The following is a 26,646-nucleotide window of genomic DNA, read 5'->3' as shown; positions in this document are numbered from 1 at the left end:
ATAAGAGTTATGGGAGTTTAGGGCAACAAATGAACAACTGCCATATTTGGATAATTTTAATTTCCAGAACAATATCCAAACAGATGAGTCTTATGTTTATGTTAAATATTTACCTAAGCTTCCCTTGTCTTTCTTAGTTACAACGGACTCTTCGACATTAACGGTGACTGTAGATCATGACTCAACATCAGGTACTTTTTGGTTCTTCTTCAATTGACAAAACATTATCTAAGTCAGCTTGTTAATGGCAAAGACACAGAGTCAGTGACTCTCCAATTGCTCCAAGGGAAACCCAAAGATAGGTCATAGGCTTATCTTTTTAACCTCTAGGTTCCATCTTAATGGAAAGAGGGAGAGAGGAGGAGTAACACTTCTTTCTATCTCAGATTAACCTTGGCTCACCTTTCCAAAGCTTTGACACTCAGTCTTCATCATTTCAACAGTGATTCCCCTTGATTTCCTTAATGTGGATATTCCTGCCAACCACATAGATGTAATCCCTCTAAGGTTTAGTAGATGATCTTTAAGAGTTATCACGATCCTCTGGGAGGAAGTGCTATTATTATCTTCATTGTATAGATGAGAAACTGAGGCAAACAGAGGTTAAGTGAATTGCCCAGGGTCACAGAGGATTTAAGGTTGGATTTGAACTTAGATCCTCCTGACTCCAGGTCCAGTGCTCTATCCACTGAGCCGCATAGCCGTCTGTATTTCTGAACTCAGCTGCCTAGTTCTCAGACAATTAGACATACAATCCATCACCTGGCCACCCTGAGAACCTTTCTGGACTTTGAGGACCCACCAGAGTTTGTACTCCATTGGCACATTCACTGAAAAACCCAGGTCACTCTCATGCTGTGATCAAACAAGGGATAAAGACCTCTGATTCACACAATTGGTCCTAATAGTAGCCAAATTCCCAATGTAGTCAGCTGGAATCCTTATTTGCCAAAAATGAGAGTCAGCAGAATGGTTGATGAGTCAGAGAAGACAACTAGCATTGTCGAAAGAGTAGTAAATTTGCAATTTGAGGACCTGGGTTCAAATCCCGGTTCTCCAACTTACTACTACCTGTGCAACCATAGGCAAGTCCTTTAACCTCTTCTGGCCTCAGTTTCTTCATATGTAAAATGAAAGGGTTGGACTAACTGATCTCAAAGTCCCCTTCTACCTCTGAATTTGTGATCCTATTAATTGTTCATTGGGATATGTAATCCAAAATAATCAATAGCTACAATCCTTCGTTTGGCTTTTAAATCCACCAGATGATTTTTTTTAAAGTAAAGGAATACCCTAAGTATTTTTGGGAGTGGGGTTGATACTAAATCATTAACCTGGATAACCTGAGCAAATACAAATTGAATGATGGAAACAAGAGCCCCAGAATCTGCAGAGATAATGGAAGAACACTAGCCTAGAGTTAGAAATTGGTTGCAAATGATCCCCAAATTAGATAATCAAGCCACTTTCTATTTACAGTAGCAGCTTTTCTAAGTTCAACGGAATCACCCCAACAGCTAGTAACATTCTCTCATGCATTCTCACGATGCATCTCATCATATCTTTAGCTCAGGGAAACTATATCATTATATCCAACGAACCCTTTTTTCACACTGCTGTCAAACTGATTTTCCTAAAATGCAAATCTGACCATGTTTCTTCTTTACTCAACAAACCCCAGTGGTTCTCTAGTACCACCAGGGTCAAATATACATATAACATTTTACAAACTTTATTTAAATTATTAGTTACTTAAAATTTCTTTAAATTATATTAACTTATTTAAAAGGTTACATATATAACCTTAGACAACCCGACCCCAACCTACTTTTCCATCTTTATTGAACATTACACCCCTCCATACACACTAAGATCCAGTCAGACTGGCCCACTTATTGTTCTGCACACGTGGGATCCCATCTTCTGTCTCTGGATCTTTACACCAGACCCTTCTCCCCAAAGCCAGGAATGGACTTCCTCCTCACATCCAGCTCCCAGAATCTCTAATTTTCTTCAAGGTTGAGCTCAAGTGCCACTTCTACAGGAGGTCTTTCTTGTCAAGCCTTCTCCCTCCCCACCCCAGCCCCTGCCTCTGGCGCAGCTATGAGTGCCTCCTCAAAATCACTATATATGTAATATATTTTGCATATACCTATACATGCTGTCTCTCACAGCTAGACTCTAAGCTCTTTGAAGGAAGGGACATGTTGTCTTTTATTGCTGTATCCCAAATGCTTAGCACAGTACTTGGCAATAATTGGTGCTCAATAAATGCTTGTAAATTGAATGATTATTAGAAAATATAGTGTACTGCTAGAAATGCCTTACATGTGTACAGATAATCCCTGAATCAGCCTATAGATACACAGGCAATGCCACCCACCCTCCTAACTTCTACTTCTCTATTCCTCCACCACCAACCCCACTATCACCGGAGCTATTAGAGAAACTCTAAGCTCAGATTAAAAGGAAGAAATTGTGAAAAAACAGGAACTGATTTGGGAAATTATCACTAGAGGCTGACCCCTAGGAAGGGATGTTTTCATGGTAATCATTTGGATCAAAAATATTTGCTCAAGCTCACATATATGCAATCCTAATTTTTCCCTTCCTTGCTGACTAAAATTCCATAAATTAGGTATTTTCATCTTAATTCTTTTCAAATATAAATAACTCAGGAGTATTTACTCATTCATATGTAATGTGAATTGGTAATTACTGTCTCCTAATACCTAGCTGAGATCAGCTGCAGTAGTGAATGGACGGATTTTTTTGTTTGTTTTATTTGGTTTTTGTTAGAGAAGAGAAGGAAATAACATTTAGGCAGTAGAATAGGGTGAGGTGGTCCAAGGGGAGATTGAGGACGTCAAGAACACTATGTACCAGGGAAGCACCAAAAGTAGGAGAGGATGGCAGGCAGGGAGGAGGGAGACAAAGACAAAATCTACCCATTTCACTATTTCGTCTTGGTGTAGCCCTGTGCTCAGACACTATGAAAATCTTTTAACTCCTCCTTCCTCCAATACTGCCTATCCTTGAGTTTCCCATACCCAGAATTCAGCCCAGAGACAAATAAGCCATAATATCAAAGGGATTAGTTCCCGGGCCCCAAGTCCCAAAATTCCATTTTGCATCACCAAGAGTGTTGTAATAGCGATCCTTCGTTAGAGGAGCCGTCTCTAAACTATTTTCACAGCATCCTACTTGCTCTCAATAATTCTCAGATTTAGCCTAGTACTATTTTGACTACAATTAACCTGAGATAATAAAAGGTTATTTTTAACAAACAAACAAAAAGACTATTAAGGACTAAAATTGAAGGACTGGCACTGGAAAATCTCAAATTGAAATTGAATTAGAGTCCACTTGAACTGATTCTCATAACACAGTCAGTTTTCACTCTGGTGATTCCAGTCACTCCTTCTCCAACCCTACCCAATTTCCCAAAATCAATCAATTAATCAATACTGAGCATCCAATCAGCCAAAAAACACAACCAAAGTGAGGGACTGTCATGGTGAAGAAAGATGGATTAGGTTATTCTGCCTGGCCCCAGATGGTAGAACTAGGAACACTGGGTTTGAATCCAAGCTCTGGCACTAATTAGCTCTGGGACTTAACCTTACTTGGCCTCAGTTTCCTTATCTATAAAATGGATTGTGTTAAATGATTGCCAAGGTTCCTTCTGGCTTTAATGTTCTATGAACCATTCACCTGGCTGGCCTACCCTCCTCATCTGTTTCATAATAGGATTGCACTAGCTCATCTCTAAGCTCTGGTTCTAAAAGGCTATAGTTCTAGATCACATCCAAGGTGATGGGGTGAGTCTGTCGCAGAACCCAGACTAAGAGCTGGGTCCCCTAACTCTCAACACAATAATCTCAACACTGTGTCACAATGTTGTTTGTTTTACATGAAAAATCCTAAAGATCCCGTGTGACAAAAACCAGGTCTTATATAATACAAAAGAAGGTAGAAAATTCTAGTATATTAACAATCCAGTTCAGAAAAAAATTGGGGGTTGGGGACTATACCAACAAAATGTTCTGAATGATTACTAATTAACAAGTATTTATTGAGTGCCTCTTAGGTGCCAGGTACCATGCTAGGTGCTGGGGATAAAAGTAAAAAGAATGAACCAATCCCTCTACCTAATGAGTTCATATTCTAATTAGGGAAATAAAACCCAAAAATGTAGATCTCTTATAGTTCCTTAATACGACAGATATTTGCCCTATCAATACCAACTTGTCTGTCAAGTCTTTGCAGGGTTCATTCTGCCCTCTGTCAATCCAAGGTCCAGATATCAGGTTAGCAGATGGCCAGAACAGATGTGAAGGGTGTGTAGAAGTCTATCATGATGGCACCTGGGGGACCTTATGTGATGACAGCTGGTCCATCAAAGATGCCTATGTTGTCTGCAAACAGCTTGATTGGGGATTAGCAGAGGCCTCACTTCCAGAAGCCAGGTTTGATCCCAGCATGGGATGGGATGATGTCAACTGTACAGGAGAGGAGTCCTCCTTGGGACAGTGTCTTCACAGTAACTGGTTCGCTCACAACTGTGGGCACCATGAAGATGCCAGTGTAATCCATTCAAGTGTGTTGGTTTGGCTCACTAAAATCGCAATGTCATGTTACGATCATAAAAGTTGGAAACCCCTGGTGTATTAAAGTAACTCATGTTAAAAAGAGGTATATAGTACCCCTATTGTACTATTCACAGTCCTTACTCCTAAAAATATCCAAATTTTTTAAAACAAGAATGAATGATCCACTCCAATCGCATCATCATGGGGAAAGGGAAGATCGAATCAGTACTTCAGACTTCTTATTTAAGAATGCCACACTTTATTCCTGTAATGACATTAGCTCATTGGGGCACATTTTCCTAGTTGCATAAAGGGATTCATTATTCAACCAATTTGTCTGCTTTCAAATTTGACAGTTATTAGCCAGATGATTGAAATTAGCTAGGATACAGTGTTAAAAGCTCAAAGAGGTGTAAAATGGAAGGCAAATGTCAATTGTTTACACCTGGTTTCATTGTCAAGGTTTAAATTTCAGTTTCTAATCTTGTAACTAACTTATTATTACTCATCACTAATGCTTTCTTTTTGTCTCCACAGATTCTCCATCAATAGGAAAGTCAGGTATCAATTACTCAATATTGATTATGTCAGCTGGGCTAAAAAGCAAAGTCTAGACTTAAAGCATAATTTTGTCCTAGTCCATTTACCTAGGGTGAATCTACAAGTTTTTCAGTAGGTCATTTAAACTACTGTAGAAGGAGAGAAATTACTGTTCCATCTTCCTAACAAGGATATCCCCTAATGCCTCTCCACTCCCTCACTAGATGTCTGATGTCCTGTGGCAGATGGGACAATAGGAATAATGTTGGCTTTGAAATCTGAGGACTAAAGTTCAAATCCTGCCTTTGTCATTGCCTGTGTGATCTTGGGCTTGTCTTCTTAACTTCTCTGAGCCTCAGTTTCCTCATCTGTAAATTCGAGGTATTGGGCTAGATTGGACCCAAATCCGTGATACTGTGAACCTATGGCTGCTCAGTATGTCCTGCTCTGTCACCTACCTGACAGTGATCTCTCCTAGAAGTAGATCATGCCCCAGACCTTTCCCTCTTCCAAATCTTGTCCTGTATCATCCTCAGGGTGGATATAATACTTTATGCTTAAGAAGTTAATAGGTTGATGTGTTTAGTTCTGGATACATATTTTAGAATAGCCATAGACTTGCTGTAGTATATCTGGAAGACGATAATTAAGAAAGTGAAGGGGACTGAAAAACATGACATGTGCTATTTGATTGCAGGAAATGGGAATGCTTAGCCTAGAGAAGAGAATATTCAGAGGGGACTTACCTGTCTTCAGGTTCTTGGAAAGCTCTCATGTGGATGGGTTATTAAGTCTGCTGGTATCAAAGGGCAGAACTAGGAGTACTGGATGGTAATTGTGGAGAGACAGATTTGGGCTTGATATAAAGATAACTCTCTTACAGTTAAATTTATCCGTAAGTGGCCATGTCTGGAGACAGTGAGATTTTCATTGAAGGTCTTCCAACAAAAGATAAATAAATGGTTTTTGGTGGGATTGTAGAGGGTATAGATGGAACTAGATGGACTCTGAGGCTCCCTTACAGAGCTTAAATTCTGAGATTCTGTGAGACTAAGGGAGTATTAGTAGAGGGGCAGGAGCAGCATCCAACACATAATAAATCTCATAGTCTTATAAAATTTAGAAAAAAAAAACTCTAACTTTCATTTTCCATTTTAGAAGGCAACATCTTGTGTTTGGGCTTAGTAGTGCAGTAACCTAAAACAATAGGGGTAGTTAAGTGGCCCAGTGGTTGGAGAACTGGGCTTGGAATCAGGAAGGCTCAACTTCATGATTTTAAATCTGGCCTCAGATATTTACTGGTTGGGTGACCCTGGGCAAGTCACTTAATCCTGTTTACCTCTATTCCTCTTCTGTCAAATGACCTGGAGAAGGAAATGGCAAAACATGGGATCATGAAGAGTCAGACACAACTGAACAACAAAAACCTAAAACATACAAATGATATTATGATTTTCAAACTTCCTGTTAGCATAAAGTGTGACTTAGGTTTGACTTATGCTATTTGTTGTGATTTCAGCATCAACCACAGAAATGACCACCTACCCTGGTAATTGTTTTTCTTGTTATGTTGTTGCTTTATGAACTACAGACATGCCATAAAACGCTTTTGTTATTAAAGGTGAAATATTTGTCTAATTCAAATCAAATGAACCAATATTAATTGAGCTCCTCATCTTGGCAAGACATTAGGCATATAATTCTTCCATTCTTCCTAATCCTCAAGAATGTAGTCTCTGAATGCAAGTTAAACAAATGAGTTTTTCAAACTCTCATATATTTGCCTCTTCTGAGCTGAAGATATACCCTATTACTAATACTATGGCATTTGGTGAATGATAGTGATTCTTCATGGTTTTATAAAATTTAATGAAAAGAGCACTGAATTGGGAGCCAAGACATTTGGGGTCTAGTCCCAGCTTTGCTATTAGTCACTGTGTGACTGTGCTGCCGTTTTATCCATCTGACTCACAGCTTTCTCATGTGTATTATGAGAAATTTGGAGCAGATCACCAGCTCCAACATGCTGTAATTTCTTAGAATAAAGAGTTCTTTTATCCAGCATGTGAAATTGGTGACTTATAATGACTTTCCTCCTTCTTGTTGCTCGTTCTGTCAAAAGATAGAACAGAACAGGAAGTGATGTAAAGCATTCCTAGCAATGTGTACTTTCTGAGGACCAACCTAGCTAATTGAGAGGATCATCCCCAGTAGACTGGTGGAATGCCATCGTCAAAGAATTCATCAATCAACTTCAAGGGCTCATAAAATGCCACACAGGAAAATAAGTCATTCGGTCCCTCAAAATGACTCCAATGGATGTTTTGTTGGTGGTTATGAGCTCCTTGAGAGTCCTTGAGAGCGGGGACTATGTTTTGCCTTTCTTTGTATCCCTAGTTCTTGCCACAATACCTGGTACCTAGTAGGTGCTTAATAAGCACTAGTTCATTAACCATGAGAATATGGCAGCTGCCTTCCATGACAAACAGGAAAAGTTGGGCATGTTCCTCAGACATCCTTAGCTGCCTTGATTTACTGATATATCCCTTATAAATCCATTATCCATACATTTAACTACTTCCATTTTGAGTCAACTTATTTTCCACGAAGCCAGGACCTAGAGCATGACGTTACCACTTGAATTGGTTTCATGCACAACTAGAGGGGGCCCCAATTTCAAATTCTATTGTTTCATGGTGGGAAATATTTTCATGAGTTCATCAAAGAAAATGAAGTCTATCATGACTTTTTATGACCAAGTTTTTAAGAATCTGATGACTCAGCCTTAAGATTTCTCTGTCCTTTTTACAAATTAATTCTGAGATGAAGGAAAAAACCTTCCATATTTTCAATTTTCCATTTTAGAAGCCAGCATTTTATGTCTGGGCACAGCATGAAACAAAAGAATAAGCCTTGTAAATGAAAATATAACTATTAAACTTCTTGATCACCAAAGATGAAATGCAGATTTTACTTATAATGTCTTTTTTTCATTTTCAGCATCAACCACAGAAGGGACCACCTCACCTGGTAATCATTTTTGTTATTTTCTTGCTTTATGGAACACAGACATGTTACAGTATGCCTTGGCTACTGAGAAGGAATGGTGTTTCTGTCTAATTCCAATGAAATCAATCAATATTTATGAAACACCTGCTATTGAAGGCATTGGGCACATACTTTCTCCTTTCCTCACTAGTGCATACATGTGCATCTCTTAAGCCAAGTTAATAGTTTTACAGTCTTTACTCTTCCATAAACTTGCCCCTTCTCAGAGGGTAAGCTCTACTTCTGATATTCTGGCATTTGGTGACTAAGTCCGTATTTATTTATCACACCCTTCCTGATTTTATAAACTCTTATGGGAAGGGCTCTGTACTAAGAGTTAAGAGACTTGGGTTTGTCTCAACTTTGGCATTGACTGGCTCTAGACTCTTAGACAAGCTTTTTTACCTTATAGGCCTCAGTTCCCTCACTTCTACAGTGCAGGAGTTGAGACTAGACAATCTCTAGGGTCTCTTACTACTCTGATATTACATGACTTTCTAGACTGAATATATTTTTCCTTCATCCAATCAGTCTAATTATCATATTTTCTGTACTTTCCCTCCTATCTACTGCTAACTTGCCCTTCTATCAAAATGTAGAACAAAAACATGAAGTGATGGCAAATACATAGCTGACCATTCTGATCTCAGTTGGAAACGTTTGGGTGAAGCAATGTTTTGAAATTATCCAGTAATGTCAATCATTTGTACTATACCTCTATACCATTATTTTCTTAACTTTTTAAGGGATGGATAAATTATCAACTCAACACTCATATGCATGCATGATTTAGAGAGTCTCCTGCTCTCTAGTTATAATTCTGCCACTCCTAGAAAGGCATTCATTCATTGTTCAAATGCAAGAGAATCTATGATTATGTTTTAAAAACAGGAAAATTTCTTACTCTATTCAGTATTCTCCTACTTATTTTACAATTTCAAGGGGAAAAAACTTTCCTATTTTCAATTTTCCATTTTAAAAAGCCAGCGTGTTGTATCTTTGTTTAATAGGACTTCATTGTAAGCCTTCTAAATGAAAATATAACTCTTAAACTTCCTGTTCACAAATGATGGGATGTAATTTTATTTACACTGTTTTTGTTTTTGTTATTGTTTTGCAATTTCAGTCTCAACCACAGAAGACATCACTACATCTGGTAACTATTTTTGTTGCTTCTTTCTTGGAGTACACATTAGAATGCCTTTGTTAATGAGAGGGAATGCTGTTTATGTCTAATTCAAATGAAATCAACCAGTACTAAGCACCTGCCCTCTGAAGGCGCTGGGCACATACTTTCTCCTTTACCTCACTATTGTATTCATGAAAGTCTCTCAAGCCAAGTTTATTGTTTTACTTTCCCTAATCTTTGAAAAACTTTCCTCTACTTAGATTCAGAGGGTAAATTCTACTTATGATCTAGAATCTGATGAACAGGCCCTTTTTGATATATTTCATGACCTTAAAAAGTTTGATAGAAAGAACAGAGAAGTGGGAGTTAGGCAACCAATTTCCCTGACTGGCTGTGTGACCTTGTGTAAGTCACTTTATCTTAATGGGCCTCTGTTTCCTCATCTGTTTCTTCATTCCCTTAGTCCCACACTGGGATAGCTGCATTGGGGATCTCACCAGTACTCCCAAGTCTTCCACTTCCTTAATCAAAGATTCTGACATTCACCTTTCAGACTATAACCTCTCATTTCATTTCCCTTCTCCTATTCCTATCATTTGCTCTTTTTTCCAGCTTCTTACACCTTCCTCTCCTCTATATTCTCCATGATCCAGTCACACTGGTCTACTTGACTTTCCTGGAATGGGACATTCCATCTCCTGTCTTAGAGCCTTTGTTCTATGTGTCTCCCATTCCTGGAATGCTCGGACCCACCATCCTCTGCAGGAGGCCTTTCCTGGCTCCCCCTTTCCCAGCTCTGAATATCTTCCCCTTTCATATGATCTTCATCTACTGTCTATCTTTTCTATGTTCCTAGTCATTTACATGTTACCTCTCCCATTAGAATGGACACTCCTTGAGGGCAGGACTGGTTTTTATCTGTCTTTGTACCTCTATTCTTATCCTGATGCCTTAACTCACTTAACTCAATGGCAGATCTACTCTCGTAGGTCACTTTTAACTCTACTATAAAATATAAACCTTGTTGTTTGGCTTTTAACTCTACTATACCTTGTTGTTTGGCTTTTAAAGCTCTTTATAACCAGGCTCCCAAACTGTCTTTCTGGCTTCATTGTACATCGCCCTCCCTCCTCTACTCTGCAATCCAGAGAAAGCATCCCTCTCTCTGGTCTTCACACAAGAAAGTCCACTTGTATTCACTCAGAAGAAAGTCCACTTCCCATCTCTGGAACCCTTGTACTGGCAATCCTCTGGGCCCAGAATGCCTTTATTCCTCTCCTCCACATCATAGAATCTCCACTGTCCTTCCAGATATAACTCCCACATGGCATTCTCCAAGAAGCCTTCCCTAAACCCCATACCTGCTAGTGATCTCCCTCCCAAACTGCCTCTTATTTGGCCACCTTATATTTATTTGTACTTATTCTCTTTATAGTTATATATATGCATACATATATGCACATATGAACTTGTCTTCCCATTAGACTGTAAACTCCTTGAACACAGGAAATATTTCTAGTTAGGTTTTTTGGTTGTTGTTGCTTTTCCACCTCCCAGCACCTAGCCCAGTGCCAGCCAGACAGTAGGGGCTTAATAAATAGTTGATTATTGATGGTTTGGGTAGGTTGTCACTAGGATCTCTTCCATCTCTGATAAACTGAGATAGTTAGATTCAGGAGTATTTTTATTCATCCTAACCAATTTGTGATTTGTCCAGACTTCCCTTTCCTCTGGATTCTCAGTCAAATTTTTGTCAAAAGGTGGAAGGAAACAGGAATTGATGTGAAGGTACAATTGAGTACAGTTTAGGGGATTCTTTCTATTTCTGTGAAGATGCTGCTTTCTCAACACTAGGATACGATCTGTGACAAATTTATACCATACACTCTGTAAATGGCTGACGAGTCCATCTCAAACAAACTGAAAAAAACTTTGACCAGCTATTGATAAGAAAAGGACTACATTTGTCATGCTAGCCTTAAGATCATCCAAAGACCAATGTTACATGACATTTTTGATGTGATGTGACAAGAAAAATCTAATGGAGATAGAGCAAACATGTAAGGCCCCAAAGCAAGAAGATTTCCTCAGTCTACAAAAGCATCGTCCAGCAGCTGTCACTCACACGATACATAATGGCGGGGTGCCCTGTCTTTTAAAATTAACACTAAAACATATTATTCAAATGTCATAAAGCCAAATGAGTTTAAAAGAACCTTAAACTTTCAAAATTTTTAAAAATCTGCATCATTTATACAGCTGAAGTAATTAAAGCTTAAATTTGCACTAAGACTTTTTGGAAACCAATTATATATAGACAATTAAGTGCCATGCTGGCTAATAGCCTAATCATTTTAGTCCCTCTGAATGACATCAAGGAATATTTTGTTGAAAAATATGGTAGTTTCCCTCCATGACAAGGAAAATTTGGGGTTCTTCCATAGCTAACCATAGTTCCCTTGATTTACTGATATCCCCACTATGTATCTATCATCCATGAATTGACCTAATTGAGTCTTGATTGAACTTATTTTCCATGATCCCTAATGACGAGTTATCAACTTAATATTGTAATGGGCCTGAACTGGAGAAAAATTTCTATTTCTATTTGCATTATGCTGTGATTAAAATATTTTACTAGGCAGCCAAAGACAAGATAGTTTATGATGGTTTTTTCACAAAGCACAAAAGAAACATTTCCTCTTTGCCTTAGGATTCCTCTATTCCTCCTTCACACTTTGATTCAAGAAAAACTTTTCCTATTTTTGATTTTCCACTTTAGGGCCAAATATCTTGCTTCTGTGCTTAGCATGTCTGAAATTGAAAGTGTATATAACTTCTAAATGCTTTGTCATGATGATGAGATTTGAGTTTGATTTATGCTGTCTTTTTATGATTTCAGCATCAACAATTAAAGTGACCACTTCATCTGGTAAGTGTTTCTGTTGCTGCTTTCTCTTGCTTTGTGGAATGTAGACATGCCATGGAATGCCTTGGTTATTCAGAGGGAATGATGTTTAAATTTTGTTCAAATTGAGTCAACTAATATTTGTTGTGCACCTGCTCTCTGCAAGCCACTGGCACAGAGTTCCGTCACTCCCCCACTATTGTCTACAGATAGGTCTCTCAAACTAGGTGAAAAATTCTAGTTTCTTTTATCTTTCACAATTTTGTCTCTTCCCAGCATCAGAAGGTAAGCCCTAGTTCTAGGTATTCCAGAATTTGGTAAATAATGTCATATTTGCTCTTCTCATAACCTTCATGATTTTAGAAATTTTATAAGTTTGTATTATTTGATGAAAATTGCCATGTCTTGGATTCACACGATGGCTCTGCTTCTGACTGGCTATGAGAACTTTGACAAGTGATTTCATTCCTATGAGATGAGAGTTGGATTCAATCTCCAGCATACTTTATGGCTCTTATATTCTGTTATATTTCAGACTAAACAGTTTACTTGCTGTCAGTCTATCTAACCTGTGGACACCCTAAATTTTCCCCTCCTTCTTACTAATCACTCATTTCTCTGTCAAAAGGGAAAATAAAAATTGAAATCATGTACAATGTATAACTGACAAACTTAATATGAATTTGGAGGTAGTTGGATGACATAGTGCATAGAGGAGTGGAGTCAGGAATATCCAAGGTCAAACCCTGACTCAGACACTATCTGCCTGTGTAACTGGGCGTCATGACCTCTTTCAGCTCTAGTTTCCTCATTTGTGAAATGGGAGTCATAGCATCAACTTCACAATATTGGTGCAAGAATCAAATGAGATGAAAATCTCTTTACAAATTTAAAAGCCCTATATGTACCTATGTATATATGTATATGTATGTATGTATGCATGTACATATATATACATGAATGTACGTGTAAAATGTGTGTATATTAACTAGGGTAATTGTTACTACTAATAATATTTGCAGTCATGGTCAGTAAGGAATTTGTAGCAATTGGTTGAAGAGATTTTTTGAAATGATCTGTGAATGTAACTATAATACTATTTTTCATAAGGTATTTGGGAGTTGGATATATTATCATTTCAATACTTCAAGAAATCATGATTAATTTGGATGTGTGAATAGCCACACTTTATCTAATTATATGTCTGCCATTCCTATAAAGATTGTTACTGATCATTTAAAGACAAGAGACTAAGATGACTTTTTACAAATAAAACAGAGAAATATTCTTTCTCTACCTCTGTATTCCTGATTATTTCACAGTTTCATGGAAGAAAAAGTTCTCTATCTTCAGTTTTCCACCTAAGAAGCCCATGTGTTATATCTCAACTTAATATGGCAGTGACTTAAATATTACTAAAAATTTAAATTTAGCATAAATGAAACTATAACCTTCAGAATATTTATTCCCTTAAAATGGGATTTAGGTTTAATTTATGCTCTCTTTTTGTGATTTCAGCATTAACAACAGAAGAGACCACCTCGTCTGGTAATTAGACTGGGAATATTATGTCTAAACCAAATGAAATCAAAGCATGCTTATTTTTATCTGTCTCTGCAAGGCATCCAACACATTATTCAGCTAATCAATAAGCTTTTATTAAGGGCTTCCTATGTGCCAAGCACTGGGAATGTAAAGAAAGGCAAATGACAGTTTCTGCCTTCCAAGATCTCACTGACACATCATTCCTCCATTCTCACAGATATACAAGCATGTCTACGAAGGCAAATTAATCATATTCCATTCTTCAATCTCTCAAAAACGTGCTTCTTTAGAGTTACATGAGTTAAACTCTTAATTCTAATATTATGGCATTTGGCGAATGATAGTAATTCTTCATGTTCTTATAAACTTCGAAGGAAAGAGCACTGAACTGCAAATGGAGACAATTGGGCTTTAGATCAAATTTTGCCACTGATGGCTGTTTGACCATGGATAAATCAATTCATCTTTTTTTCTGGGGCTCAGCTTCCTCATGAGTATAATAAGTGAGTTAGAACAGATTACCAGCTCAGACATGGTGTCAGTTTTCAGGATGAAGAGTGTTTTTATTCAAACAGCCTAATTGATGACTTGTCATGACTTCTCTACTTCTTACCGCTCATTCTGTCAAGTGACAGAAAAAACATTAAGTTATATGAAGCAGTTCTAACAACAGACAAGGTTTGCTTTCTGAGGACCAATGGAAAGGCTTGTCCCCAATAGACCATCAATTTGGTAGTGGGTTGCTATCACCAAGGAGTTCATTAATTACCTCTCAGTTGCTCAAGGGCTCATCAAGTGCCGCACAGGAAAATGGGACATTCAATCCTTCAAAATGACTTTAAGGGATATTTTTATGGAAGACTAAAAGCTCTTCAAGATCAGGGAATGATTATTTTTTAATTGTTTTTGCTTTTGCCTGTCTTTGTTTTCCCAGAACTTAGCATAGTGCCTGGCACATAGTAGGTGCTCAGTAAATGTTTGTTGAATTGACTGGAGAATGTGGTAGCTGTCCTCCATGTCAAAGAGGAAAATTTAGGGCAGCTCCCCAAGCATCCTCAGCTCCTTTGATTTATGGATGTCTTCTCTGTGGATCCATTATCCACAAATTTACCTTCTTCCATTGTGATTCTACTCACTTTCCATGAAGTCAGAACCCAAAGTATAATATTACCTCTTGAATTAGTAGTGGTAGGCAACTAGAGAGAATCTGAATTTCTAACTTCATAACTGCAGGATGGAAAATACTTTCACTAGTTTGTCAAAGATATGAGACTCTGTGATAACTTTTCACAAAACAAGTGAAAAATTCTGACTTGGCCTCAGTATTCCTCAGTCCATTTCATAGTTTATTTCAGGGGGAAAACTTTTATATTTTAAGTTTCCTTTTTAGGAATCAGCATTATGTGTCTGTGCTTGATGTGGTTAAAGGATAAATCTTATAAATGAAGACATTACTATGAAGATTCTTGTTCACCCAAGATGAAATGTAGATTTTACTTACACAGTCCTTTTTTGCAATTTCAGCATCTACCACAGAAGTTATCTCTTTATCTGGTAATTGTTTTGTTTTTATTTCTTGTTTCATTTTGTTTTTGCTGCTTTCTTGCTTTCCAAAATGCTGACATGAAAAGGTGGACAATAGAAGGGAGGGCAGATAGCTGGAAGAAGTAATCAAAAGCAAACACTTTTGAAAAAGGACAGGGTCAACGGAGAAAATTGAATAAAGGGGGGCAGGATAGGGGGGAGGGAAATATAGTTAGTTTTTCACAACATGACTATTTATGGGAGTGTTTTGCATAATGATACATGTGTGGCCTATGTTGAATTGCTTGCCTTCTTAGGGAGAGTGGGAGGGGAGAGGGGAGAGAATTTGGAACTCGAAGTTTTAAAAGCAGATGCTCAAAAAAAAAGGTTGTTTTGCATGCAATGGGGAAATAAGATATACAGACAATGGGGCATAGAAATCTATCTTGCCCTACAAGAAAGTAAGGGGAAAAGGGATAGGGGGAGGGGAAGGGGTGATAGAAGGGAGGGCTGACTGGGGAATGGGGCAATCAGAATATATACCACCTTGGAGTGGGTGGGGAGGGTAGAAATGGGAAGAAAATTTGTAACTCAAAATCTTGTGAAAATCAATGCTGAAAACTAAAAAATATCGAATAAAAAAATCATTAAAATACAGACATGCTACAGAACTCCATGGATCTTGAGAAGAAATGATGTTTGTATCCATTGTTAATTATATAAACCAATACTTGTTGTTCACTTTCTCTCTGCAAGGTGCCGAGCACATGGTTTCTCTATTTCCCCACCATTGTATACAAACAAGTCTTTCATACTCAAGTTCCAAATCTCACTCTCTTTGCTCTATCATAAAATTACCCCTCAGATTTAGAGGATCAGCCATATTTCTGATAGTCTGGCATTTGCTGAACAAGTCCATGTTATTCTTCCCATATCTTTCATGATTTCATAAATGTTTACTGTAAGAGCATTGGATTCGAATCAGGAGATTCTAGTTGAAATCTCAGCTCTCCCACTTCTTGGTTAAGGAACCTGGGACAAGCTTTTTCATATTGTAGCCCTCAGCTCCCTCACCTGTACAGTGTGGAGTTGTGACTAGGCAAAGGTCTCTTACTACTGTGATATTACATGACATTCTAGACTGAATAGTTCTGACTTCCAGTCAATCTATTTTGTGGATGTTTTAGACATTCCCTCCTTCCTACTGCAAAATCAACACTCTGATAAAAGGAAGAATTAAAAAATTCAGAGATGTGAAATATGTATTTAAAAATTCTGATCCTTCTTTGCAGTTCTGGTGTGCGATGAATTGTAAACAATAGGCTTTCATGAGGTTTGGAAATTATCTGTGAATGTCCATCAATCATGCTACATCTGTGTATTATTATTCCATTGTCTATTTGAAAGTTTCTTGTGTTGTCATCCCTACACTTTGAGGATCTGTCATTCAAATGAGTGCAGGACTTAGAAAGGCTCTCTCTTTCTATTTCTGCCATTCCTGAAATATTTTCACTTATTCAAAGATAAGAAAGTCTAGGATAATGCTTCACAAACAAGAAAATTTCTTATTCTCTGCCTAAGTATTCCTCTATCTATTTTATAATTTGAAGGAGGAAAATACCTCTTTTCTCCTTGACATTTTAAAGCCTGCATTTTCTGTCTTTTCCTAATATGACCGAAGTATAAATATTCTAAATGAAAATATAATTGTTAATGTAACTGTTCATAAATTACAGGATGTAGATTTTATTAACATTGCTTTTTATTTTTTTGCTTTTGTAATTTCAGAATCAACAACAGAAGTAACCATTTTACCTGGTAATTATTTTGTTACTGATTTCTCACTTTATGGAATATAGACATAGCACAAAAGGCCTTGGCTATTGAGAGGGAATGGTGTTTGTATCTATTTCAGATTAAATCAACCCAAAATTATTGAGCACCTTGTCTCTCTGCGCAGGCATGCGCATGTAATTTCTTAATTTTCTGACTACTATTTATAAGCAATCCACTGAAATAAAATTAAATAATTTCTCACAACCTTGCCTCCCCAAGGCTTAAGAGAGCAATCCTTACCTGCAATAATGTGGATTATGGTGAATTGGTCCCTTCCAGTACCCTTCATGATTTTATAACCTTTAATGTTAAGAGCACAAAACTGGGATATAGGAGACCAGTTCTTCCCCCGACTTGCTATAGGACCTGGTACAAGTTCCTTCAGCTTAATGAGCTTCGGTTTCCTCATCTTCCCCATCAGTCACACACTGGGATGGCTGCACCTTGGATCTCATAATTGATCACAAGTCTTCCACTTCCTTAACCAAAACTCCAACATTTACCTTTCTGACCGTAACTTCTCATTCCAACTCTCCCTCTGCCTCACCTCTACTACACCTGTTCTTCAGCTTTTTACACCTTACTCCCCTCTATACACTCTATGACCCAGATACACTGACTTACCAAATTCCTCGAATGAGACACTCTGTCTCCCATCTCAGTGACTTTGCACTGCCTAACTTCCACACCTGGAATGCTCTGACCCCTCACCTGGGCCTCATCAGCTCCCTGGCTTCCTTCCAGGCTCACTTCAAATCCCACCTTCTGCAGGAGCCCTTTCCTGGTTCCCTTGCATGCAAAGGCAAATGTCTTTTTCCTTCCACTATATCTTCATCTGCTCTCTATAAATCATCTCTGTACCTAGGCCTTTGCAAAACCTCCACGAAAGTAGGATTTCCTTAAGGACAAAAGCTGGTTTTCCCTTTATATTTATCTCTAGTACCCAGCCCAATGCCTGGCACATATTAGGTGCTTAACAAATGCCTATGGAGTGACTGATATTAAAAAAAACCCTCCACCTCTGGAGCACTTTCTCTGACCATCCTGCACCTCTGACTTCACTTTTCTCCCTGGTCACTCTTGACCTGTGGTTGCCCAATTCAATTCCACAGTGTCATCAGCTCCCAATCCCTTCATCCCTTTGTCCAGTCACACCTCATTCCTTGCCAGTCTCTAGCTCTGGATTACTCCCACCATCTGCCTGCCTCCTTGCTCCTGCTTACTGCACATGATGCTTTTTGGAGTTGAAGGAGATCACCCATCTATCCTTACTGTGTAGCAAGTATAAATTCATGTTATGTAGCTTCACCTTCAACTGGGCACCACAGCAAGGCACTCCTTTTATTCTTCCTTAATTGATTCCCTATCCTTCCTCCCAATGGAAGCTATTCAAAACCTTACCTTATCTCCTCATTCCTCCCTACCTCCACCTTCTGCCCTCCTCTTACATGAGACTCTCATGCTTTTTTACTATGAAAATTGAAGCAATTCACTGTGAACTCCTTAATCTCTTCATCTCTGTACCCCTTGACATCCTTTCCTCCTCTCTCCTCCTTTCCCTAGTCCCTTTTAATGAAATATCACTTCTCCTTGTTAAGGCCAAGCCCTCTCCCTTTTAACTTTTCCAGGTCAGTTCTCCTCTCCAACCTCTGTCATCTTAATCTCTCCCTATCTGCTGGCTCTTTCCAAACTGACTTCAAACATCCTTGAGGGTCCCCAAAGCTTAAAAAACTTTCATCAAACCCTACCATTCCCCCAAAATATCTTTCTGTATCGCTCTTTCTTAGCCAAGCTCCCAAAAAAAGTTGTCTACACCCATAGCATTCTCTCCTCTCACTGTCTACCAGAGCCTCTTCACTCTGGCTTCGGAACTCATGATTCAGTTGAAGCTGCCCACTGCAAAGTTACCAATAACTTCTTAACTGACAAATCTAATGGCCTTTTTCTCAATTCTTATCCTTATTAACTTCAACTCAATTCAGTAAACATCTATTAGGTACCTACTATGTGCCAGGCACTGTGCTAAGCACTGGGGATACAAATATATAAATACAAAAAACAGCCCCTTCCCTCAAAAAGTTTGCAGTGTAATGAGGGAAGACAATACACAAGAGGAAGCTGACAAGAGACGGATGGGTTACCAGGTAGGTGCATCATGATGTTCCATGGAGAAACCAAGCAAAGCGTTTGATAGAAAATAGAGAGTTACCTGGAAAGTTTGGAGCCTTCTATAAAGAAAGGCTTTGGTAAGAGTTTCTTCCTCCACCCTCCAGCCCTGCAGTCAGAGAAGAGAGGGAACTGAGGGAACTGAGAAGGTGCTAAGTATCAAAAACTGAGTCATCCTGGTTGTGGTAATGAGATTGCATCTGATCACTTTGTCCTGAGGGAGACATGATGCTCCCTGGAGAAAGGTTACCTCTCTGCCTTAGGAGTTCTCTATTCCTCCTTCACACTTTGATTCAAGAAAAATTTTCCTATTTTTGATTTTGCATTTTAGGGCCAAATATCTTGTTTCTGTGCTTAGCATATCTGAGACTTAAAGTGTATGAATGAAAGTACAAATCCTAAATGTTTTGTCCAGGAAGATGAGATTCGGTTTGACTTATGCTGTTTTTTTTTATGATTTCAGCATCAACCACTGAAGTGACCACCTCATCTGGTAATTGTATTTGTTGCTGCTTGGTTGCTTTGTGGAACATAGACATGCCACAGAATGCCTGTGTTATTCAGAGGGAATGATGTTTAAATTTTGTCCAAATTAAATTAACTAATATTTGTTGAGCACCTGTTCTCTGCAAAACAGTAGGCACATAGTTTCCCCATTCCCTCATTATTGTCTAAAGACATAAATCTCTAATGCCAAGTGAAAAATCCTAGTTTCTTTTATCTTTCACAATAATGTCTCTTCCCAGAATCAGAAGATAAGCCCTAGTTCTAGGTATTCTGGGGTTTGGTAACCAAGGTCATCTTTACTCTTCTCATAACCTTCATGATTTTAGAAACTTTATGTTTGTTTGATTTGATGGCAGTTGCCACATCCTGGATTCACATGATAGCTCTGTTTCTGGCTGGCTATGTATGAGATTTTGAAAAGTGATTTCGTCCCTATGAGATGAGAGTTGGGTTCAGTCTCCAGCATACTTTACAATTCTGTTATTCTAGTATATTTTACACCAAAGAGTTTCCTTACTGTCAGTCTGTCTACTCTGTAGACATTCTGAATTGTCCCCTCCTTCTTACTACTCACTCGTTTCTCTGTCAAAAGGTAGATTACAAGTTGAAATCATATGCTACATAACTGACAAATTTAATATGAATGTGGGAGGTAGTTGGATGGTATAGTATATAGAGACATGGAATCAGGAATCAGGAGGTAGTTGGATAGCATAGCATATAGAGACATGGAATCAGAAGGTCAAACAGATACTTCCTACCTGTGTAACTGGCTTAGGTACGACCTCTATCAGTCATTATTTCTTCATTTGTAAAATGCGAATAATAGCATCTACCTCACAATGTTGGTGTAAGAATCAAATGAGATAACCTGTGAAAAGCTCTTTACATACTTGTAATAGCAACAATACTTCAAAGCCCTACCTATGTGTATATACACGTATATATGTATGTATGCATGTACGTGTAATATTTGTATATGTTAACTAATGTTATTATTACTACTAATAATATTTTTCAGTCTTATTGGTGAAAAATTTATAGTAATTGATTGAAATTATTTTTTAAATTATCTGTGGATGCATCTATCCATGTAATATCATTACATTAAGTATTTGGGAGTTGGTTATATTGTCATTACAATACTTCAAGAAATCATAATTAATAAGGGATGTGAAAAGATGCACTATATCTTATTGCATGTCTGCCATTCCTATAAGGACTGTCCCTAATCCTTTAAAGAAAAGAGACTATGATGACTCTATAAGAATAAAACAGGAAAATATTCATTCTCTATCTTTGTATTCCTGATTATTTCACATTTCAGAGAAGAAAAACTTCCCTATCTTCAATTTTAAATTTAAGAAGCCAATATCTTATTTATTGGTTTAACAGGGCAGTGACTTAAATATTGTTAAATATCTGAATTTAGTATAAATGAAACTATGATCTTCAGAATATTCATTCCCTTAAAATGGAATTTTGGTTTAATTTATGGTCTCTTTTTTTGTGATTTCAGCATCAACCACAGAAGAGACCACTTTTTCTGGTAATTAGAGTTGGAATATTATGTCTAAATCAAATGAAATCAAAGCATGCTTATTGTATGTCTATCTCTGCAATCAGCTAATAAGCTAATAATCTAATAAGCATTTATTAATGGCTTCCTATGTACCAAACACTGGGAATACAAAGAAAGGCAAATGACAGTTCCTGCCCTCAAGGAGCTCACTATCTAATGGACAAATCATTCCTCCCTTCTCATAGGTATACAAGCATGCATATGAAGGCATGTTAAACATATTCCATTCTTCAATCTCTCAAAAACTTGCTTTATAACTGTTTAAAAAAATCACCACTCTGCCCTAGGATTTCTCTGATTCTGATTCATTGTTTCATTCAAGAAAAACTTCCCAATTTTCAGTTTTTCATTTTAGAATCCAATATCTTGTATTTATTCTTTTTTTCTCTTTTATTTATTCTTGACACATTTGACACATTAACTATATAAATAAACTATAACTCCTAAAAATCTTGCTTCTTGAAGATGAGATCTGGGTTTGATTTTCACTATCATTTTTTATTTCAGCATCAACCACTGATGTGACCACTTCATCTGGTAACTTTTTATTGTTGCTTTTTTTGCTTTCTGGAATATAGCAATGCCACCGAATGCTTGGTTATTGAGAGGGGATTAGGTCTAATTCTAATTAATTCAACCAATATTTATTGAATACCTGCTTTTTTGAAGGCACCGAGCACATATTTTCTCCATTGCCCTGCTGCCAGATACAAGTACGTCTATAAAGACAAGTTTAACATACCATATTCTTTAAACTCCTGTAAACATGCTTCTTCTGAGCTTCAGAAAGTAAACTGTAGTTCTAATATTACAGAATTTAGAGAACGATAGTGATTCATCATTATTTTACAAGGCTACACTTTGTATCTTTGTTTAATATGACTCAAGATGTGATTCTTATATCTACTTATCCACTCTAGCTTCTCTCTGATCTGCAGTCTCGTGACTATCTCAACATGTCTAAAACTGAATCCATGAAACCTTCTAAATGAAAATATAACACTTAAACTTTTTATTCACCAATGATGGGATATAGATTCTATTTCCAATGTTATGTTTGCAATTTCAGCATCAACTATAGAAGCGACCACTTTACCAGGTAATTGTTTTTGTTGCTTCTTTCTTGCTTTATGGAATTCAGCTATGCTATACAATGCCCTGGCTATTTAGAGGGAATAGTGTTTATATCTAATTCAAACTAAATCAACCCACAATTACTGAGCACTTGTTCTTTCTGAGAGGCCATGGGGCACCCAGTATCTTCATTTTTCCACTATTATATAAAAGTGAGTCTAAAATCAAGTCAAATATTATGCTTTTCCCCATCTCTCATAAACTTTCCCCTTCAAAGTTTAAGAAGGTAAGCTCTATTTCTAATACTTTAGATTGCGGTAGACAGACAAGTCCCTTCTAATATCCTTTATGATTCTTCATTGGAAGGTACACAGAAATGGGAGTTAGGAAACAATTTCTTCCCCTGACTGGCTGTGTAACCTTGTGTTGGTCACTTCATGTAAATGGTCCGCAGTTTCCTCATCTATTTCTTCACTCTCCCTTAGTCACACACTGGAATCTCATTGGATCTCATAATTACTCAAAAGTCTCCCAGTTCCTTAATCAAAAACTCCAACATTCACCTTTCTGACTATAGCCTATCATGCCACCTCTCAATATGCCTCACCCATCCTCTACCTATTCTGCACTCTTTTCCCACCTCTTACACCTTACTCCCTTCTACTCCTTCTATGATCCAGATACATTGACTTACTTGCAGATCTTTGAATGGGACACTCTGTCCCCCATCTTTGCACTACCTGTCCTGCATTCCTGGAATGTTCTAACCCCACTCTATGGCCTCTTCATTTTCCTGGCTTCCTTCAAGGCTCAGTTCAAACTCACCTTCTGGAGAAGACCTTTCCTCATGCCCCATGGCTGCAAATCCAAATGCCTTTCCTCCTTCAGATTATCTTCATCTACTCTGTATAAACCTTCTATATCTAGTCTTTTAGAAATATCCATTCAAATATAAGCTCCTTGAGGACAGGGACTGCTTTTTTGCCTTTCTTTTTATCCCTAGCACTTATTCTGTTGCTTGATATATAGTAAGTTCTTTATAATTTCTTCAAATATGATGTCTAGGCTCTTTTTCTATCATATCCTTCAGGTAGCCCAATAATTCTTTTTTATTTTATTTTTTCAAATCCTCTCCTTCTGTCCACACCCTTCCCTACCTAGTGAGAAGACAAATAATACAGTACCCATTATACATATGAAGTCATAGAAAACATTAGTCATGCTCAAAAATAAAAAGGTAAGAAAAATAAAGGAAAAAATCTGTACTGAGTCCATCAGTTCTCTCTCTGGAAGTGAAAAGTCTTTTATAACATGAGTCCTTTGGAGTTGTGTCAAATCATTGTATTGATCAGAGTTACTAAGTCTATCACAGCTGATTATCTTTACAGTATTTCAGTTACTGAGTCCAATGTTTTCTCACTTCATTTTGGATCAGTTCATATAAGTCTTCTCAGGTCTTTCTGAAGCTATAGCCTTCATTTCTTACAGCACATTCATATGCCATGACTTATTCAGCCATTCTGTGATAGATGGGCATCCCTTCAATTTCCAATTCTTTGACACAACAAAAAAAAGCTGCAATAAATGCTTTTGTATATGTAGGTCCTTTCCCTTTTTCTTTGATCTCTTTGGGGTATAGTCCTAATAGCAGAATTGCTGGGATCAAAGGATATGCACAAAGTTGTAACTCTTTGGGTATAGTTCCAAATAGTTTTTCAGAGTGGTTGTAGTTTAATATTCCTTAAATTATCTTTTCTCAATCTATTTTCCAGGTCAGTCATTTTTTCTATATTTCAAATTTTCTTCTATTGTTTTTAATATTTTCACTTTATTTTATTGTTTCTTGATGTCTCATAGAGTCATTAGCTTCTACTTCTAAAGTTATTTTTTTCAACATTTTTGTAACTATTTACCATTTGGCTAATTCTGATTTTTAAGGTGTTACTTTCTTCAGTATTTTTTGTGCCTGCTTTACCAACTGTTAATTCTCTTCATAATTTTCTTGCATTGCTCCCATTCTATCTTTCCAGGATCCTTGTATATAATTCTCCCTCCCATATTCTGCAATCAGTACCTCACACACAGCTCTACATTTCCCACTCCCATGCCTCTACATTTGCTATCTCCTATTCCTAAAATGCAATTTCCCCTCACCTCCAGCTCATACAATCCCTCTCTTCCTCCAAAATGTTCAAGCACCACTTTCTACACAAATCTTTTCCTGATCCCCTACAGTATCTTACTTCCCAAACTACCTCACATTTCCATAAATGAATTCTTTGTAATGATTCTGTCTGTTCTTATAGTGCACCATTCAAATATCTCTTTGAGAGCAGGGATTGTTTCATTCTTTTTACTTGTATCCCTAAAACTGAGCACAGTGACTGACATATAGGAGATGCTTTACAAATTTTTGTTTATTGATGGATGAAGTAGACTATCAGTTGGGTCTCTTTTATCTCAAGTATGCTGTGATTTTCAAACTGAAGAGCTCTATTCAGTCTATCCACCTTGTGGCTTGTTCAGGCTTCTCTTTGTCCCTACTATGTGTCAAATTTCTGTTAAAAAGGTATGACAAGACAGGAAGTGATATAAAGGTACAATCTGAGCAATGGACAATGCCTACTTTGAGAGGACTAGCCCAACTAGATATGGAGAGGCTTATCACCGGCAGGCTTACCACATAGTTTTGAGTTATTATGACCAAAGCATTCTTCAAATTGTGTTACGTAAAGGTCAGTAAGTGCCACCTTGGCTTATAGTTCATTCAGCTTAATCCCTCAAAATAACACGAAGGATTATTTTGTTACAAAATATAGTATCTGCCCTCCATGACAAAAAAAATTTAATAACATTCCCCAGGCAACCTTAGCTCCCTTCATTAACTGTTTTCTCCACTGTGGATCTGTCATCTGGGAAATTAACCAATTCCATCTTCAGTCTGCTTATTTTCCATGAGTCCTAAACCAGACTACTACTTTATGTGTTATTGGTAATTAGCTAGAAAATAATTACTACTTCTAATTGTATTATGCCATGGCTAGAAATATTTTCACTGGTTTGTCAAAGATATGATAATTTCTGATGAGATTTTACAATCAGACAAGAAAACTCTCTGCCTTGGGATTTCTTTCTTCTTTACAATTTCATTTAAGAAAATATCCATGTTTTCTGCTTTATTTCTGTCCATTCTGAATATATCTGAAACACATATTGTATAGATGAAAACTACACAAACCTTCAGCCTCCTATTCCCTGGAGATACAGATTTTATTCACCCTTTCTTTTTTATCATTTCAGCATCAAGCACAGAAATGAATACTTCTCCCGGTAACTTTTTTTTAAAGCTTTCTTGCTTTATGGAATGTAGGCAAGCCTTATTTGTTCAAAGGGAATGGTTTTTAGTTTAATTAATTTAATTCAAATTAAATCAACCAATATTTATTTAGTACTGCTCCATATATGCACACACTATCTCCCTTTCCCGCTACTACACACAAAACTCTCTGAAATTACATTAAATGTTTAATTTTCATCTCTCATAACGTGATTCCTTCTCAGCCTCAGAAGCTAACCCCTAATTCTGATATTCTGGAATTGGGTGAACAAATCCATGTCACTCTTCCCACGTCCTTCATTACTTTATAAACTTTGATAGGAAGAGCTCTGGAATAGGAATCAAGAAACAAATTCAAGTCCCAGCTCTGCCATTGTTTGGCTGTGGGACTTGGGACAAGCTCTTCTATTTTCCTGAGCCCCAGATCCCTCACCTATAATCTGAAAGAGTTGGTGTAGATGAACTCTAAGGGCTTGGACATTCTGGGATTTTCCAGGCTAAACTGTTTCTTTTTTCAATCAATTTATTTTGTGGATATTTTGTGCTTCTTCTGGCTCCTACTACTTACTCACCTCTCTGTCAAAACATATCAGGAATTGATGGGTAATGCATAGCTGACCATTCTAATCCTCATTTACAATTCTAATGAGTGAGAAGTTGGAAACAATTGGCTGAAATGAATTTTTGGAATTCTCTGTGAATGTCCATCATTCATGCTACCCCACCCTGGTGTACTGCCTTGGGTATTTAACAATTGTTTGTATTGTCATCTCAACACTTCAAGAATTCATCGCTCTATGGCTACATGATTTAGACAGCCTTCTACTTTCTAACTGAATTTCTGCCATTACTAGAAAT

General features: G+C 37.4%; 1 protein-coding gene across 1 annotated transcript in view; it reads left to right on the top strand.

Moving 5' to 3' along the window:
• LOC118829577 (deleted in malignant brain tumors 1 protein-like) overlaps positions 1-26,646 on the top strand; it is a 185,857-nt gene that overhangs the window by 40,836 nt on the left and 118,375 nt on the right. Inside the window, 6 exon segments of the mRNA XM_036736542.1 lie at positions 138-191; positions 4,298-4,587; positions 8,133-8,162; positions 9,570-9,714; positions 12,494-12,502; positions 13,736-13,765. Of these exon segments, the coding sequence (XP_036592437.1) occupies positions 138-191; positions 4,298-4,587; positions 8,133-8,162; positions 9,570-9,714; positions 12,494-12,502; positions 13,736-13,765 (558 nt within the window).

Source organism: Trichosurus vulpecula, chromosome 8 (assembly GCF_011100635.1).
Source record: "Trichosurus vulpecula isolate mTriVul1 chromosome 8, mTriVul1.pri, whole genome shotgun sequence".
NCBI lineage: Eukaryota > Metazoa > Chordata > Mammalia > Diprotodontia > Phalangeridae > Trichosurus > Trichosurus vulpecula.
Note: the sequence above shows the minus strand (reverse complement) of the source record. Positions and strands in the feature narration are given on the sequence as shown.